This window comes from Colossoma macropomum, unplaced genomic scaffold (assembly GCF_904425465.1).
Source record: "Colossoma macropomum unplaced genomic scaffold, Colossoma_macropomum, whole genome shotgun sequence".
Taxonomy (NCBI): Eukaryota; Metazoa; Chordata; class Actinopteri; order Characiformes; family Serrasalmidae; genus Colossoma; species Colossoma macropomum.
The window spans coordinates 9,788,629-9,807,864 of NW_023494804.1; the positions used below are offsets into that span (position 1 = coordinate 9,788,629).

Consider the following 19,236-nt stretch of genomic DNA (forward strand, 5'->3'; position numbering starts at 1 on the left):
TAAGAACGCTGTTTCTTCTGTGGCATCACTCCAAAACTCCTTTTTTGGTTCCAGTTAGCATATTTTGTTTTTAAGAGTGTACTTAGGCCAAAAAGGGGCAAAAAAAACAAACTTCCATATGTTTGCCACACACAATAAAACATATCGGTCTCTCTACCATCAGAAGCCATTGGTAACTAGTGTGAAAAATAATAATATTAATATTAGTTTTACAATATACTTGTAAAAAAAGAGAAACAAATGGAAACGTTGTTAGCACACAAGAGCAGATCATTTTAAACGAGGCCCTCTGTCCATCACAATGCACCCAGAGCGGGACAATCAGGACTCTGAGTCTCTCCGCTCTGAGGTAGTGATAAAGGCCAGCGCTTTGTGGGCAGCGTAAGAGGAGGTGGGCAGTGGGCCGGGCATGCTGGAGGGTGAGCGCTGAGCCTGACGCTCCAGGGAACGATAGACTGAGGGGGACAGCGAGCGGCCCTGAAGGGTCACATTAGAGCCCAGAGGCGAGGTGGAAGTCCTGGGGGTGCGGCTCAGCGAGGAAGTGGAGGAGCTGGCCGTTTGAGTCCGGCTGCTATAGCCATACGCCGCACTGCTCATGAGGAATTCCCGGGAGCCGTAGGCAGGCGGCGTAGGACCGCGAGACGGTGGCTCGTGCGGCAGGCTCCTCCGTCCAGGCGTGTCATAGATGCCCAGAGCGTCCTGGATGGGTGGCTGTGGGCGAGCCTGAGGCAGCAGCAGCAGCTGCTGCTGTTTCTCGCGCTCCTCCAGCTCCTGAATGGAACCCATGAGGCCTTTAGGGAGGTTGTCGTAGCGCACAGGGGAGGACTCACGGTGCTGGGGCGACCGCCGGCTCGCGGTCATGAAAACAGGGCTGCAAGCTCGGGGGGATCGTTCGGTGGGACTTCTGCCCAGGTCCATGGGGAGGAAGGGAGCACGGTAAGCCAGAGGGAACACACCCCGCTGGGGCAGCTCGGCTGGGCCGAGGAGGCTGTCATAGGAGAGGCTGCCAGCACGCCCGCTGAGGACGCTCTGGGCAGGACGGGAGGCAATGGCCTGGGGGCGCTGACCAAGCAGGTGAGCCCGGTCCCCTCGGCGGTGGGCGTGTTTCAGGCTGAGTGAACGGGAGTTGAGGGTAAGCGAGTTCAGAGGCAGTGTGCTGGACTGCAGGAGCGAGTGGGCTGAGATTGGAGTTTGCTTGTCAAGCTGATCCAGACTGGACTCGGAGGACTGATCCTGGGACCTGCTGGTCATCTGGAGCTGGGGGTTCTCCCTCTTACTCATCTAAAAGAACAAATATGGAAACAGGATATGTTGATGATAAAGCAGGAAAAGGTTTGCTTAAGAAATTCTAATTGTGTTATCTTTTAAAGCTGTAGTTTGGCGAGAAATCCAATTTACTGAATTTTCCTCTTACCTAGGGGTGGGCAATATGAAGATTTTGTCATTATCATGATGAGTTACATCATACACATATGAGCGTATAGTGAATATTGGTAGTACATAAAGGACAAAGAATGTTCTGTTATAAAGAGCTTATTTGGCCTGCTTAATTGTTTCTATTGTAGCACAGAACATGAAAAGTTAAACAAACAAAATTGTATCAGTAAAATGTGGCACCATTGGTACTTTTCTTGTCTGTTAAACCTCAATAAAATGAAACAAATGTATATATCACTGTGGCATGTGCCGTCAGCAAGTGACAGCGGGAGGAGGACATCGGCCGTCAGAGAGGGGTCGAACATTTTTTGAAATGTTTGGCAAATTGAAGTGGCCTCGCTGCGGGACCAGAGGCAGTGCGCCGTCCCCCACTCATCGGGGCCCAGGGGATGCCGCATGCCACAAACACCCACTCCTACTCTCATCCTATATGTAGTTATTCAGCCAAAACATGTTTGGTGTTCAAAGGTTGCTTCTGTTATTTTCACTGGGGCTTTTCTCCATTTGGATAACTATACCACTGCTTTCAGACCAAAACCTTGTATCTCCATTTTTGTTGTTTTTCATTATGTTACAATTGTAAAATGCCAATTACCCTTTAGATTGAGACATATTTTCATGATGAATGGCCCAAATGGAAATGGTCCAAAATGCCTTAAAATAAGATAATGTTCAACTAATTGTTAACTACTATTCAAAGTTAATGATGTTTTCTCTTTTCCTGTGAAGTTACTTTTTCGAAGACAAGTTTTGCCCAGTTTTGCATCAATATGTAAAACACGTGTGTAATTGCTGCAAAGTTTGCATAAATATGTAAAACAAGTGTGTAATGATTAAGACATGCAGTTTGCACATTGCTAATTGGTGGGGTAAAAGTTTCCATTACATCTTAATTACATTAGCCTTGTAGCTGAAACTATTAATTTAAATTGTTCACTCACCTGTTCCCTGGGAACTTGGTAATGGACTCTGGAGGGCGACTCGAAAATCGGACCTATTTTGCTCATGTTCTGGCCAGGAGGCACTGCAGTCTTGGAGTGCAGTAAGCTCTCTGGGGCAGAAAAAAAAATCATTGTTTTTTTATGATCCCAACCTGAAGCTAACCGTTAATCATTTACATTAAAATAAAACAACTTCCAGTAAAAAAAAACTTACAATATCTAGACTCAAGATGGGCAATTTATGAATGAATTTGCTAATTGTAGATGGTTTTAAAATAACTAAGAAAGCTATATATCACTGGGAATTAAGATATATAATAAAATTATATTTCAAAAATAGAGATCAAATTTTAAGGTAGACAACAAAACAAAATCCAAGAGTTCATGTTAATAATTTTATTCACTTGTTAACATAATTCTTTAAATACTGAATGCAGCACCTAAAAGTACCTTTTGGTGAATAGTTTGTCATTTAAATCCACACAGCAAAAGATACTGACTATAAAATAACATAAATTGTAAATATGGCAAATGATTCCAAATCTTTAAACACTAAGGTAGTTTTGCTTACAGCTGCTTGTGTCCTGCCATTCTCTGTGCTTCTACGATGCACACTCTTATTTTAAACTACAAGCTATTATAAGATTTATTTCATTCTTTTAATTACAAACTACTTTCCTTATTTGAATTCCCTATTAAGTAAACGAATACTAAAGATAAGAGATTTCATATTTGAATAACCAAGCCTTTCCTTTGCTCTGTGTGCTCTCTTATATAATCAATTTTCCATTCACTGATAACAATAGTTAAGGTACAATAGTGACACAGATGCCTACCTTCCAGTGCTGCCAGGTGGCTCTTGAGCAGTACCGGGTCGGGTTTAGGGGGCAGAGGCGGTGGAGTGTTCGGCCGTTTGAACTCAGGAACGTCCAGCACTCCTGGGGACTGACGCTGGAAGGGGATAAACATGAAAAGCATGAACACACCCATGAGAGCTAGCAGAGCATTAAATGGGCCTCCACCGGTACAGTTAAGGCACCATCAAAGACATCCTCCCACAGTTAGAAAGGAAACAAAAGCTGCAGTTAATGCGCACAGGACTTTCATATCCCTTGATTAAAATCCTAAAATAGGTTCTTCACAAGCCCATAAGGTATAATTTGGGAAGACATAAAGAGAGGTGGTACATTCCTGTTAGATTAGGAGCTGGATTTCAAATCATTGCCACACTTTCCCTTCTCCTGAGAGCTTATAAAACCTGGATGACTGTGATTCTTATACTCTATTACATTATGATGTTATACACCTATGAGCCAAAATATTATAATGACTCACAGAGGAAGCGAATAATGTTGATTATCTCCTAACAACAGCATATTTCAAGTTCTGCGATGTATTAGACGGTAAGCAAACAGTCGCTTCTCATAGTTGACGTGTTGAATGCGGAAGAAATTAGCAGTGCCTAATCGTTATGGCCAGTCCCCTGGGTCAGAGCATCTCCAAAACAGCAAGGTTTGTGGGGTGATCCCAGACAGCAGTGGTGAGTACCTACCAACAGTTGTCAGAGGAGGGAAAAACCACAAACTGGGGTCACAGTGTTGGGTGCCCAATCGATCGGCTAATCGATGCACAAAGGCAACGAATGCTATCCCCTCTGGTCTGAACTGAAAGAAGGGCTACTGTGGTACAAGCCACAGGAATGTTTAATGATGATTACAGGATGAATGTGTCATAAAACTGCGTAAATTGCTCAAATGGGGCTGCATAGCTGCAGACCGGTCATAGTGTCAATGCTTATCCCTGGCCACTGTCAATGGGTATGTGAGCGCTGGAACTGGACTTTGGAGCAATGGAAGGTCGCCTGGTCTGATGAGTCCTGTTTTCTTTTACATGACGTGGACAGCCGAGTACATGTGTGCTGTTTACCTGGGGAAGTGATGGCACCAGGATGCACCGTGCGAAGAAGACAAGCTGGTGGATGGAATGAGATGTGATGCTCTGGGCAGTGCTCTGCTGGGAAATCCTGGGTCCAGACATTCCCATGGATGTCAATTTTAGACGTACCACCTACCTAAACATTGTTGTGGACCAAGTACCCCCATTTATGGCAGTGGTATTCCCCAATGGTAGTGGCCTTTATAATCTATAATACACCCTGCCACACAGCACTTGGTTCGGGTATGGTTTGAGGAATATGACAAAGAGTTCAAGGTGTTGCCTTGGCCTCTAAATGCCCAAGATCTCAATCTGATCGGGCATGTGTGGTGTGCACTGGAGCAACAAGTTTGATCCACCATGCAACTTAAAGAATCTGCTGCTAACGTTGTGGTGCCAGATGCCACAGGACACCTTCAGAGGACTTGTAGAACCCACACCTTGGTGGGTTGTAGCTGTTTTGCCGGCACAAGAAAGACCAACAGCATATTAAGCTGGTGGTCATAATGTTTTGTTTTCAGTGTGCAATAATAAATATTCACTGGCAGTATAGCATGAGGCTTTATCATACCTTTGTGGGAAGCATTTTGTTTTGGATCCCGTTGTCCCCAACTTTGACTGGCGACATTTTGAGGGATTCAGGTTTTTGGAACGGAGGCTGCACACGGACAGGCCTTTTCTTTCTTGGCTTCCCAGTATATCTGACAATAAAGAACACAGTGAACGTTACCTTTAGCAATGTTAGCTGTTCTAAATTCTGTACAGATGTACAGGATATCTTATAGAACACAGAGTATTTTACCTTGGAGTGATTGGACTGCACAAGACGAATTCCACATTACCACAACAACCACGTGTAAAGGGGTTCACGCCACCTTGGAACTTGCCAGTCACCTGAAAAAGAAAGCAGTCTTTGAGTATGACACAGCTAGTTTTGAAACAGAAGGTTTCTGGCCAATCAGGGCCAAACATCTTTTAGTTGTGTAGGAATAAGTAGGCATACACATCCAGCATATTACCTGTTCATTTGTGGTTCGTCCTCTTGCCACCAGGACCAGATGGAAGCAAGCCAACCCGACGACGGGGATGAAGAAAAGGCCTGTCACACTCATTACAGCCAGGCTGAATCAGTGCAGTCAAGGGGCAGCCCTCTTAAATGTATCCTTCAGCCAATGTCAATGCAGTGAAGAATGAATGAAAGGTTGGATAGCATAGTGGATAACACCACACTACTGCAAATGTAAAATCTGCGGTCCAGGTAAAAATGACATATGACTCATATGCCTTTCTCCAAGGCCTGGGTGATATGGCCAAAACTCTTATCACGATAAAAAATTCATATCAGTCAATGTCAATAATTATCATGATAAACATCAAATCATTAATTCTTTCAAGTTTAAAGGCTGTTTTCTGCTCCTGAGTGGTTATTTGTGATTTTAAACTATCCTTTATGGTCAGAACATGACAAGCATTTGTCAATCAGTGGCACATTTCACAAATCTGTCATGGGATGGTGGGAGAAAGTTTACCAGGTCAGGTGTTGTGACAGAGCGCTGCTTCAAGTTAGCCAGCTGCTAAAAACCCCACTCTCCAGTGCCACACTGCTTGGGAATGCTCTAATACTAAAATATGACAGTTTGAGCGCTGTAATACACAAACCACTTCGGCTGTAGTTGCGTGGAGCAGACATGATTTATCGCTGCTAAAGCTTGTGAACAGAGCACCAATAGCTCCACTCAAACAGGGAACGTATAACCTCACGTTTCAGATGTCGCCAAAGTATATCTGGCAACTCATTTTAGTTCTCGCCCCTTCCCTCATCTAATCATCTAAAAAACCTGGAAGTGCGCCCTCTTGTGGCTACAAGAGTACTGTTGCTTTCCTCGCGGTAGAAATGCCACCAGGGCTGTCGCTGGAATGCAGAAGTGTGGTGTATTATATCGAACATTTCTTATATTTCTATCAAGGAAAGTTATATCACGATAATTACTGTTATCGTTTTATCGCCCAGCCCTACAGTCTCCCAACACTTCACTGGCCCACCACTGTGGACGAGGGTTAATACAAATGTTAATGTATTAAAGCATGTATTACCAGTTATTTCATTCTTAGCCTTAGATTTTGTTGAAGAATCCCATGAATAGCTCTGTCACTATAATATTACCAATAAAGTTTGGTATTTCAACATGTAGTGACTCGTTTGTACAGAGTCGTATGTAGTAAGGATACGTGATGGCTGCACGCAGCGCCCATAGGTCTTCCATGTGCTCCAGCACGTACAAGAGCCCTCCAGAGAAAACGGCCACCATGTGCACGGTGAGAGACAGCAGGAAGAGGAAGAAGAAACGGTAGTTCCGTCTCCCGATGCAGTTGTTCACCCAAGGGCAATGATGGTCAAAGTCCTGAGAACCATATATTTGCCATACGTAATTTACCAGGTTAAGAATTTCACATTATAACTAGGAATATAACTTTCTCACAATAATATACTTGCAATTGCCAATACAAAATAGTATTTTCAATAGTTGTGATTAACAATTTAACTGTCTTTTCTTGTTCATTGTTTGAAACTATTCAAATACAAATCTAAAGCGGCCAAACTGGCTAACTAGCCACCTTACTTGCTAGCTACATTTACTTCGCAGCTAACACTGGTTATACTGGCAAATCAATACTGAACACACATAATCGTCTACAGTTACACAGAATAACTTGTAAAATCTCCATCCGGTTTTCTACTATTTGAAACTGGCAATTGTCCTGTACATTTTGTGAAAATGTCTTGGTATAAAATCTCCTTTCATTAACTTGCACTGAGCGTAAAGGAAGTTCTTTTCTTTTCTTGTAAAGTTGCCATTTTGGAGATAATTATTTTCCGATTTTTTTGGACAGCTTTCTTTTATTTTCATTTGTTTGTGTCAACACAACTTGCATACTGTTTGCTGCAGCATAATATGACTGGAATCTAACCACTGTGGAAAATGACTTAAGTTAGCTTAAGTAACCATCTCAAATAATTGCGATTATCGTGACAGGCCTAAAGTAACTTTGGATAGTGGTTTACTGTAGTAAACTGACTGATATGACTGTCAGTTCTCAATCGTCACACTTCTTAAACCTAAATTTCATCAGAAACGCAGTCTTGAATAATATTGGGTTAACCCATAATTCTTTGTGGCTTTGGTTTCTGTTGATCTATTTTTCTTATTTTTCATTAGTTCTCTTCATAAAAACTAGTCTATTTTATTGATAGATTCTTTTAATGCTGCATGAAAAGTCGGGGGTGCTTGTATCTGGTGCATCAAGATGTAATTCAACTCTGTTGTAGCACAATACACATTAACATACAATATGATACATATACAGTAAACAACTTACGATACAATACACAGTATACAACATTATATACAACCTTACTATCATGCTAAGTGTGAGGTTTGGATATGTTTTACATGTTTTCATTACTTTAACCATGATGGTGTTTGTGTTCAGACTGACCAGTTCAGCCAGTATTACTGTTACATAGTTAACTGGGTTGAATTATGTTGGTTTATCTGACCATCTAGGGTTTGCCCTATTGTTGGGAGATTGCAAGTTCAAATCCTGATGATGCTGAGACTAAAAAAGTCACCAAAACTAATAAAACTGATATTGGGTCATCAATATTTCATGTTATTATTGACCAACCGAAGTACCAGCTGGGCTGTAGAGTGGAGGAGGAGGTAAGAGTGACAGGAACATTATTATGTTCGTGCACTTTGCTCTCCTGTCACTGTATTTTCAGTCAGTTTCTCCCATGTTGTGCATTTCTAATGCAGGTAAACAGCCGGCCGCTCTGAGAAGTTTTAAGCAGCAGGATTTTTTTTCCCATTAGAGAATTGAATGAATGGCACACAATGAATAATACTCTGCTGGCCGCCTAAATACGGCTGACTGTATGCAGATTTCATCTGAAAGGGGACAAAACGATCGGGCCAAAGGGGATTAACCTGCTTTTCTCTCTCTCTCTCTCTCTCGCTCTCTCTCCCTGAAGCTCATATGCACACCCACTCCTCCCTCACCTCCACACAGTGGTCACAAACACTGCAGTGGGAGCAGCGGGGGGGTCTGTAGAAGTGGCAGGAGGCGCACCACTTCATCCGAACCTGGACGCCCCGGACCTCCACGTTCTTATAGAGAGGAGCACGGAAGTCGTCGTCCTTGTCTTCGTCCTCATTTGCTACAAGAGAAGCACCAAAGCTTAAAACTCATCCAAAAAGAACGATACTCATGTCAGATCTTCAGCATAATTAAATGGTTAAGATTTTGGACAGTCAATAAAATGGCTATACAGTGGTGGTGATAGGAACCAGACGTCTGAGGAGCTTAATGCCTCTAAAAGCTACGTTAAAGAAAGCTATTATATGAAATGGTTATAAATAAGCTGCCTGATGCCTGAAACACTGTTTTCATGGCTGAAGGTACATGTAGTCCCCAAAGACACCTCTTTTCCAGATTTAGCACTATTCTGCGATCATCAACATTACATATAAAAACTTAGAAGACACGGGCCAGTAGACATCAGAACCCCTGGTTCCTATTAGGCATACTGAAAGTAAATCCCACCGCATCAAGTTTCTCTAGAACAGAGCATTTCACATCAAACCACTCTGAATGACTCTGAATTTCCCTTTAAGCAAGTCAACTGATGAGGCCTCTGGATTAAAGTGATAGTTCAGTGAAAAATATAATGTACACATTTTCCCCTTTTCTCTGAATGTAATCATCCAAGACACCATTGGTATCTAAAGTTTCTTTAATTTAGCACAACTATAGCTAGAGGTGGGAGATATGGCAAAAATGTTATAACCAGGATAATTCAAGACATTTTTTCATGATGCACGATATGCATTACGATATTTTGTTTTTCTGGGCTTTAATAAGCTGGAACATGCAACATAGAACCTGTAGTGCCATATATAAACAACACTATAGTTATAATAATCTTACAACTGCAATTTTTATTCAATGTTTTACAAACTGCACTGCGTTAATTCCAGTTAAACAGGCCCAGTACTGTAGTGAAGCATGCAGTTTTTCAGTGTTTAAGTACTGAACAACTGCATGTCACAATATGCTCAGAAAAGCAAATGAAGAAGACATGTAGGGTTCACTCTTCATTTTGGATAGTTAATAAAATGGCGATATCTGCATTGTACACTGTAGAAAACTACTGTAAATTTACAGCTTTTATTTTACAATAAAATACTGGTTTGTTATTTTACAGGATTGTACTGTAAAAACTGGGCATTTAGAGCAGTGCATTGGTTTACAGTAACATACCAGACAATGCAATTTACATAATTTACTAGCAGCAGAGCTGCCAGGAAAGTATGGCAAAAAACTATTATATACAGTTAAATACGGTAAAATATTTACTGTGAATATACCAGTACTTGGCAACTTTGCTGGTAGTCAATTATTGTAGATTTTACATTAATTTTTTTACAGTGTAGATATTGGAACCCCTGGTTTCAATCACCACTGCAAGGATGTACGAATCACATAATTAAACCCATACTGAAGTAAAAGTATTGTACAAATGTAATGAAAACAATACTTAAAAGGGGAACTCCACCATTTTTCAATATTTCTGCATAATTATACAGTTATGATGTAAACAAAGTCATTCAGGGTGGTTTGATGTGAAACGCTCCATTCTAGACAAACTACTGATTCAGAATCGTTCACAGTGGTGGTGATAGGAACCAGACGTCCACCTCTAAAAGCTCCCTCACAGAAGTTCTTATATTAAATTGTTACAAATTTGTTTCCTGATGCCTGAGTTTTTCGATAAGTTTGAGAAGGTTTTTTGTCTTAAAAAGGCTATTTATAAAAATCATAGTGGAGAGGTACATGCAGGACATCCCCAAAAGAAGTCAAAGATGCCCAAAGATTTTTTTTTAGATGTACCACTATTTTACCATTTTCAACACTGCATATAAAAACTCTACTGTAAATGTAGATTCACTGGTTGTTTTGGATTGTAAATAAAGTGGCTATGTTTGCGTCAGACATTGCAAGTCTGTAAGAAATCAAGTTGGCAAGTTTCTCTACAATGAAACATTTCACTTCAAACCACTCTGAATGACTCTGTTTACATCTGAACAATTGAATCGTGCAGAAATTTTGAAAAAAAGAATGGTACAATTCCATTTTAATCAGCTGGTCATCTTTTCATACAGGTCTGTATTTGCTTGCACGTCTTTGGTAATCGTCTTTTCTCAGATACAGCTCTGACAGAGTAACTGGACTGACCCCTTGGGAGCACACCAGCATCCATGAATGTTGCCATGGTGAAATTGGCCATGACAAAGAGGAATGTGACGGCGACGCATGGTGGGAAAGCGAGAGACACATTCTCAGCCAGCCAAGGACACCTGCGGGACACGGGGAGAAAGAAGAAGTCAGAAGTCATGTTTACTATTACAGGCCGATGTTCCTGGACAACTACTGCAGTGTGTGGATGTGTGTTGTGGCCACCCAACACCAATCATGACCACGCTGCTTGAGCACGCGGTTTAAAATGGAACTTTTTATTCAGTCCTTTAGAACTTCTTTTGATCAGATGATGTTGAAAGATTTCTAGCCGTGGTAGCCTGTCTAAGACTTTTCATCTCGCCTTATCGCCTGTGGGTACACTATAGCTTCACACTATAAAGATGAAAGTGTGGATAATTCAAAAAAAGAAAATGAGATTAGTTGAGGGGATGATTCAAATCACAGAAGGAGATTAAATGGAAAGGTAATCATGTTTCCCCTGGATAACTGATGGGGCAGTAGATCACACATGCACTCTTTCAATCAGACACGTTGGGACTGTGTAGTTTGTGAAGGTGGACAATTTTTTTGGCCGATTAAATGAGTCTCCAGTACTTTCTATTAGCCACAGTAATATAAATAACATTGATTTCTCTTTAATGAGCCAGAATCAGTTGCCAATTAATATTACATGAATTAAATAAAGTGCTACATGACAAGTAAAAGGCAAGTTACTTACGAGTTACGCATATTTATGCTCCTACATTTGGGTCTAGGCCTACAGTACTATGCTAAATAAAGAGGCCATGCTTAATTTTATTAAAGTTCCAGTCAAAATGGCCTTTGATTTATCCATTTTAAGCATCACGAAAAGGTTTTTTGATATTTACTGTGTCCACTCTATGCCTTTATTGCAACTTCTATGTTTTCAGGAGACTCGCTTTCAGGTTTTCAAAGAAATCTGCCAGGATGTTTTTCCACACATCCAAAGTTCAGTCTAAGAAGTTGTTTGCATTTTCTGCTTTCATGATCCAAATATATAAAATATAACAAAAAATGATGTTGAGGTCTGGACTCTGGGGTGGTCAGTCCATTGTTCTGAGAACACCAACAGCTTATTTGTTTGATTTGCAATTTTTCTTCTTTTTTGTCCCATTTCTTTTTCTCAGTAAGGGCTTCTTGACAGCTACACATCCTTTCAGACCACAGTGTTGAGCTGTCTTCTCACAGAGGAAGGATGGCTGTGTATGTTTTCAGATCTGAAGCAAGAGTCGAGCTTGATTTGCTCCTCTCTCTTCATAATAAAAGCTTTAAGTGCTGATTATCTGATGGGGACAGTTTTGAAAGTTGTACTGTGTTTAAATGCTATTTTTATTACATTTGTACACATTGTTGATACCAAGACAGCTGTAGTTATGTCCATTCTGTCTCAGCACGGTCATCTTTGTGGAGAGGTGTGAACTGTTTTCACAGTAGAGGGTCCAGTCCGCTCCTTTGTCGCTCTTCATTGCTCACCAGCAGCTCAACACAGCGCCACAACATCTCACATAGCGAGCTAACAGTGTCCTAGTTAATCTGATAACACAGTTATGAAGAAAAATATTTTATTTGATTGTATTGTTTAATAATATCCAATTTCCATTCCACTGGCAGAATGGCCACTAGGTGGCCTGCAGAAAGAGACCACATTAGACTACTAGAGAAACCAGCCTTCAATTAACATTGTTAACCATTATTATGCTGCTTATTTAACACATTATTTTACAACAATAAAGTCCAAGAGCACAGAATAATTGTCTTTTAAAACAAAAATCAAAATAATTTCATACCACACAACCTCATCATCTATCATGTTGCATTTTCCACTATTAACTCTCACTATGGAAAATGTGATAGGAGAACACATCTGTCATTCAGAACTTATAGGACTCACTTGGATGATTCAGGCCCATTTAGTGTCAGTCTGGTCACCATATCAACCACCAAAGAGGTCAGTATCCTCATCTGGGGCCCAGCTCTATCTGGCTGGTGTCTGCAGTAATGGGGGTCAGGGGGAGGGGCTGGGGGAAAGGCTCTCCCTAAAGGAATGTCTGTTCTACGCCAGCTGCAGTTCCATAATCCCCAGATTACCGAATCAGGATCACCACCGCCACCCGCTTATCAGCAAACTGTGGAATCCGTATGCGAAAACCTCCACTGTGAGGACGCGGCGGCATTCGACGCTAGCCATCACAGTAAATGTATCGTTAAATAAATGAAACTTGGCAACCCAAAGTGCATCTCATCACCCACATGTCAGCAATATGGGCAGTTCTGAGTAGCAATCGTTTTCCTCCTCTGCGGATTTAGATTGGTCCTGGCATCTGGAGAACAGCTAGAATGAGACGACACCGAAGCTCATGAATCCTCATAAACGTTGAAATCCGACTAATGTTATTTATCTCTCTAGACGTGTTTACAAGTACGTAAACAATGGCAGAGTGCCGAAGATTTCTTACGTGTCCAAGAGCTCATAAATTCCAATTGAATTCCGATTAATGTTGGTTCAATCATTTCACTAAGGAAGTATTGTCAAGGCATTTCTGGCCAAGCAGAAAATGTGCATCATCAGATTCCTGGCTTTATCTTTTCCTCTAGGCAAGTAGCATTTTGCCTGGAGCATTAATCAATGACTGTAAAAGTGCCTGCAGAACTCTACAGTATTCTATCTTTTTTTCTATGTGGACTGTATTCTACTGTACAGTCTTCAAGATATCACTGCAGTATGAATGTTTATCCGATTCTAGACAGCAACAAAGTACGTCATTCCCGTAATATGGGTCATTCCACGAACAGGAGGTGCCATTCAGTAGAAAACCCACGAGGACAAAGCCCCTTTCCCTTTAAGAACCTGACTTCTTATCAAAAGGATTACTCTGGATGCCTCCACAAGACCTGACCAACATTGATTTCTGGCCATCTGGAGCGGAGGGAGAGTTCATTATACCACAGCCCGCGCAGACAAGCTCAAATTCCTAATGAAACAGCCGAGCACTTTAAAATCTAAGCTCTCGCCGCTGTCTGTGTGAAGGCCGGAGCAGAAAGGCCCCTTGCTGAAAATATATCAGTGATGTATTAATGATTTATATAATGCGAAAATGCAGCTCTCAGCTTCCTAGAAAATCCATCTGATGCATACGCTTCAGAATAGGTGATCCCTGTAGAACTTCGGGAACTCATTGTGAGAATTACTGATGAACCAAAGAAAGGGGTACAGCACTTCTAGTAGTGCTTTAAAAGTGATAGTTTGGTGAGAAATCAGATTTGTATGAAATTTCAATTTTCCACCTTACCCCAAATGTAGTCGATCAGCCAAGACAAGTTTGCTTCTTCAGCTTCGCATAGCCTTGGAGCTAATGTAGCGAACAATTAGTAGAAGCTTCTGGACACCATTTGGCATCGTGCTGACTGCAAGCCTAAATAATGCATGCCTGGAATATCAAATAGACTTGGTTATGCGGTTTCTAAATTGCTGTTATCCATAAAAACTGACAAAGGTAAGGGGCCAAATTTCAAGACTTCAAGACAGCTGCTACTACTGTTTTTATCTGCACAATGTGCTTTTGTCCGACTTTTGTCACACAGTGTCAGAAACCATATACAGTCATATGCTCAAGTTTGAGCACATCCAGTCAAATGAAGTTTTGTTTTTTTGTTCTTTTGCTACAGGGAACTTATTTATGCCATTTCTGCAATATTTAGTGCACAATTTCTATTCATTTGCTGAGCTTAGCATATCAGAAACAATAAACAAAATATAAAATATGCCATAACTTCTGCACAAGCCACATTTTGTTTTTCCCCAATATACTAAATTCAACAAATAAACAATAACTGAGATTTAAAACATGCAGAAGTGTGTTCTCTACGTAAACTTTCACTCAGAAAATCAACAAAATATATAATTTAACTGGGGCGCCTAAACTTTTGCATATAACTATTAGTCAATTTATTTACTACTTAACTGCTCGATGTGGACTGAGGCAAGTTATGTGATGATTTAAGCAATTTAAAAGATAAGCAGGGTATCCGCAGGTCATTATAAAAAAGTTCTGCTACTTAAAGGAGAAGCTATCCACAAGGAAGAGCTATTGGCATTCAAGTCGCTTTTGTGAGCATCACTGAAAGGGAGGAAACCCACACCAGCAGGATCTCACGAATGAACGCATGTATTAAGTTGTAACTACAAACTGTCTGTATAAGTGCAAAGTGAAACTGAAAAATATGCCGGAGCTTCATGATGCAATCATGTCAACATGGACCAGAATCTCAAAAAAATGTTTCCAACATCTTCTGGAGTCCATGTCACAAAAACTGGGGCTGTTTTGAGAGCTAAGGGAGGCCCTGTCCAGTTAGTGGTTGGTGAGCGTACATAGGCTTGCAGCTGGACAGTTGCAGGTTACATCCTGAGGTCACCAAGTCTCAAAACTACAATGAAACACCTTCAAACTTCCATCAGACCATTTAGAAGTTTTACACAAAAAGCTTCTTCTGTCATCAAACCAAAAGTGCCTTGAGTTCCATAAACATCAATATACATCTTACAAGAACTGTTTTGGTCAGGTAGCACAAATAGAGCTTTTTTGGAGGCAAATATGGTTTTGGATGGTTTAGTAAAAAAAGTCAAGTTTGTTAGGACATACCTGCACAATGCTAGCAGGTGTACATGAGATAAGCTTTTATTACTTAGTTACATTAGCCTTGTAGCTCCTCGACATAGTGTGTGGGAAACACTATCATCTCTTAATCCAAGCCTCCACTGATCAAAAGAGACCCTGGAGGAAGACTGTAATGGACTGACAATAGCATACAATGTTGTGCTGGAACTGTTAATGAATTGTAGTCATATCATTATTAAGATCAGACATAATTCCACTTTATATAGCTCCATTACATTTACATATACCATTCACTGAAATTAGTTCACCAGATAAATGAGACTTCTGTAGGATCACCTCAGTGGGACTATTAAGGACGGCTACATTTCGAACCAAACAAAAGCTGTCAGGCCCACATTAATTCTGCATACTCGAGGATTGATGGTGGCATCCAAAGAGCAGATGGACTCCAGTGCTCTCAGTAGCTGTATTATTGTTGCCACTAAGCAATCTATCTCAATGGCAACCCCTCAAGATTAAAATAATAAATAAGCTCCTTTTTAAACGTTGCTTTACATCAGCTTGCCACCGCAGGCTGGAAAGCAGCTGTGTGCAACAGTAATGCTGCACTGTGATCGCACCTGATAGATAGGAAGCATCTGAATGGGCAATTCTTTAGTTGAAAAGGCCACCAGGAAATATGGAACAATGTGTCTTAAAGGAAGGGCTATCTATATACTGTTATATATAAAAATAGACAAACATATGGACAAAACTCAAGCTTTATAATAGCTAATACTACTGCCTTTAGCTATTCAAAACACTTGTCCATGTTTACAGATAACAGCACGTCATACAGTGGCAGAAAACCATATAAGCAAGTCTATTTGAGATGACTTAATAACTCAACATGGCTTGAGGCAAGTCTATGATTTAGCTATGCAGTTTACATGATGCTAATTGGTGCTAGTGGAGCATAAGCTTTCATTTTTTTTTATCTACATAAGCCTCACAGCTCCACTACAAGACTAATGAAACAAACTTCAGACATCAAACCTGCCTTGGTTGATCAAATGCATTACACAGTAGAAAATACCCTGGACAGATGTTTTGATTTGACCAATATTTCAAACCAATTTTTAAGTACATATTTATTATTCTACTCTGAGAGAGCACAATGTTCAGGTGATGCATGGCTATAGTGCTAAAATGTCTGTATTTTATTTATCTTCCTGCATTTGTACCATATACAACAGATGTTTTGGTCCCAATTTCTATGATTTATAATTGTTTTGGCATTGGCAGATATGCACATGAAAAATATAAGACATAGTCATGTGCACACAATTCCCATATCACTACATAATACTAACATATTGTGCAAACTGGATGCGCACATCATACACTTGCCTCAAACCACACTGATTTGTGAATCTCAAACAGACTTGCTTATGTGGTTTCTGGCACTGTATGACTTATCTATAAAATGAAAAACTTACACATGTCCTGGCTGATCAGCTACATCTGGAGGAAGAAAACAAACTGTACTAACTGACCTATTCCTCAAATTTAGCTTTATCTACTGCTACTTAGAAAGGGTTGGAGTTTTGCCTGATCATCAGAAGTTCCCAAAGACGGTCCTGCACTCTAACAATTTACTCTGTAAATTAACAGTAACTAACCGGAAGAGTTGCCAGTTAACAGAAGTCATATTTACAGCACCAATACTGTGATGTTTGCCTGCAATATTGACATATTCCATATTGTACATTACAAAATGCAGTATAAAACTGTATTTTTAGAGGACAACATACTGTCTTCCACTTTTCCAAAAAATATTTCTCCATTTACTTCCATTCGAAGTTAAGAAAGTTTCTCCTTGTCCTGTAAAGTTATCTTTTTGGACTTTTTGGAGATATACAGTTTAATTCCGACATAATATTATATATATATATATATATATATATAGACAAGATTTTTCTGACAACAGTGATATATATGTTTCCTAATATTATATATTTATTTGGAAAACAACTTATTTAAAACAGCAGTTTTAAAATTCATAAATCATAAATAATTCTTACAGAGTCATAAATCAAACATACAAATAGCTATTCGTTCAAAAGCTAACAGGCTTTTAATAATACCAGAGTCCTTATAGAAAAGTCTGTACAGTTGGCAGCCATCTTAGCAATGCCGGCGAGCAGTTATTTCCAGCCACACAAGACTAGACGCCAATCTCTTTGAATGAAGAGAGACCAAAACAGTCAAAACTGAAGGTCAAACCATTTTAAAAACATTTGGAAATTTGAACTTGAACATTAATTTGAAACTGATAAAGAAAAAAAAACCCTCATAAATAGCTTGTTCCACACAGTGACTGGTCTCCCCCTTTATAACGTCTCTGATTATAGCCTACTTAGGTTTTAAGTATTTACTAAAGGATTCACTTAAAATGCAATATACAAAGTAAAAATACAAGCTCCAAAAGTCAGTGTTTAAGTTAACTTAAGCTGTATGGTATAAAACTGTGGGAAAGTGAATGTACACCACAGTTAGCTTGGTGCTAACATGACACAACAAATCTCACAGAGACTGAATCCCATAGTTAGCTGAAATTAGCATTAGCATAACAGTGGTAATCAGATACTTACAAAGAAAAAGAATACTTACAAAGTAAAACTTTCTACATTAAATTCTGCTATAATGACATATATGACAATAAAAAGCTCGTGATGCATTTGAATACCACATGCTTTTTTATGATGGCACAGGTTGCGCTAGATAAACTAGCATTAAAATAGACAGCTAGCTAGCACTAATTAGCTAGGCTAATGTTTAGTACCACTAGTTAAGTATAAATCTATTGTATTTACCCTGGTTCTGGTTCAAAGCTCAGCTGGCTATTTTAGCATTTATATGATAGAAACCTGAAAAACATTAAATTGGAGTGAAGGCGATGAACCATTGCTGTGTCAAAAAAGTACTTTTGCCACCTTGTTTTACAGTAAAGCAGGACCATACTGTAGGTTTCATGTGTTGGTACAACATTATTAAAATAATTTTACAGTAGCCATACAATAAGGTGGCTTATACAGTATACTGTACTGCAAATGATGCTGTATAAAACTGTAAAAACACTTTAAAGTATCATTCTGTCTTGAATACATTTTCATTATCATAGACATTTCAGAAATTACAGTTAGGAAATCCCATTCTCTGCACATCGCTGTGCTTTCTCTGCTGTAACCACTTGACCCAGCATATGAAGTGCTTGTTAAGCAGTTAATGAACTGAATCGAGTGTGCTAGATAAGAGAAAGCATAAAAATGTCTAAAGTGAAAAGGCGTATCTCAAAATGCAGCCAAGGTAGGTGAGACATCGGCAGTTCTGATAAGCAAAGGCTTCTCATCAGTGCTCACTCATGCATATTCGAGACATCCTAAGCAAAGAAATGTGATTTTTAACATAATCTATTAAATGTAAAATGACATCACCCTGCTGAAAGAAAAACGAGCAAAGACCAGCATTCCAGGCTGTTTTAATCCGATTTATGCTGGTCTAGTGTTGGTCTGGTGCTGGTTTAGCTGGTCACCCAGCATGGTCATGCTGGTTGACAAGCATACCAGCAGACAAAACACAACATGTGCTGGATTTGCTGGTGACCAGCCATGCTGGCCTACGCTAGTCTATGCTGTTTTGTCCAGCAGGGCAGTAAGCCATGACATGTCAGTGTGGCCCAGTGGCATTGGCAGAAATACATTTTTAGGCAGGCCTATGCAAAAGTGCGTAGGCCAACTTGGCAGATACAATTACTAAGCCCGCTATGCCCTGCAGTATCATAACACCACGCTTTAGTCTATGTCTGAAAGCAGTACAGTCATCACTGCCTATTTCCACGCTCCTCATCTATTCCACTGCTTCCACTTTCTGCTGATACAGAAAAACAGCAAGACTGTGTACAAATCAGCCAGAATGCTGGATTC

The 19,236-nt window shown here is 40.1% G+C and overlaps 1 protein-coding gene across 1 annotated transcript in view; it reads right to left on the minus strand.

Annotated features, from left to right (window-relative positions):
• Window positions 1–321: 321 nt before the first annotated feature.
• zdhhc8a (zinc finger DHHC-type palmitoyltransferase 8a) overlaps window positions 322–19,236 on the minus strand; it is a 28,446-nt gene continuing 9,531 nt past the window's right edge. The window contains exons 2-10 of the mRNA XM_036595622.1: window positions 10,611–10,732; window positions 8,375–8,532; window positions 6,543–6,715; window positions 5,333–5,435; window positions 5,116–5,207; window positions 4,885–5,014; window positions 3,215–3,329; window positions 2,379–2,488; window positions 322–1,281 (exon numbers count right to left, since the gene is read on the minus strand). Coding sequence (XP_036451515.1) covers window positions 322–1,281; window positions 2,379–2,488; window positions 3,215–3,329; window positions 4,885–5,014; window positions 5,116–5,207; window positions 5,333–5,435; window positions 6,543–6,715; window positions 8,375–8,532; window positions 10,611–10,732 — 1,963 coding nt within the window. The remainder of the gene's footprint in view (window positions 1,282–2,378; window positions 2,489–3,214; window positions 3,330–4,884; window positions 5,015–5,115; window positions 5,208–5,332; window positions 5,436–6,542; window positions 6,716–8,374; window positions 8,533–10,610; window positions 10,733–19,236) is intronic.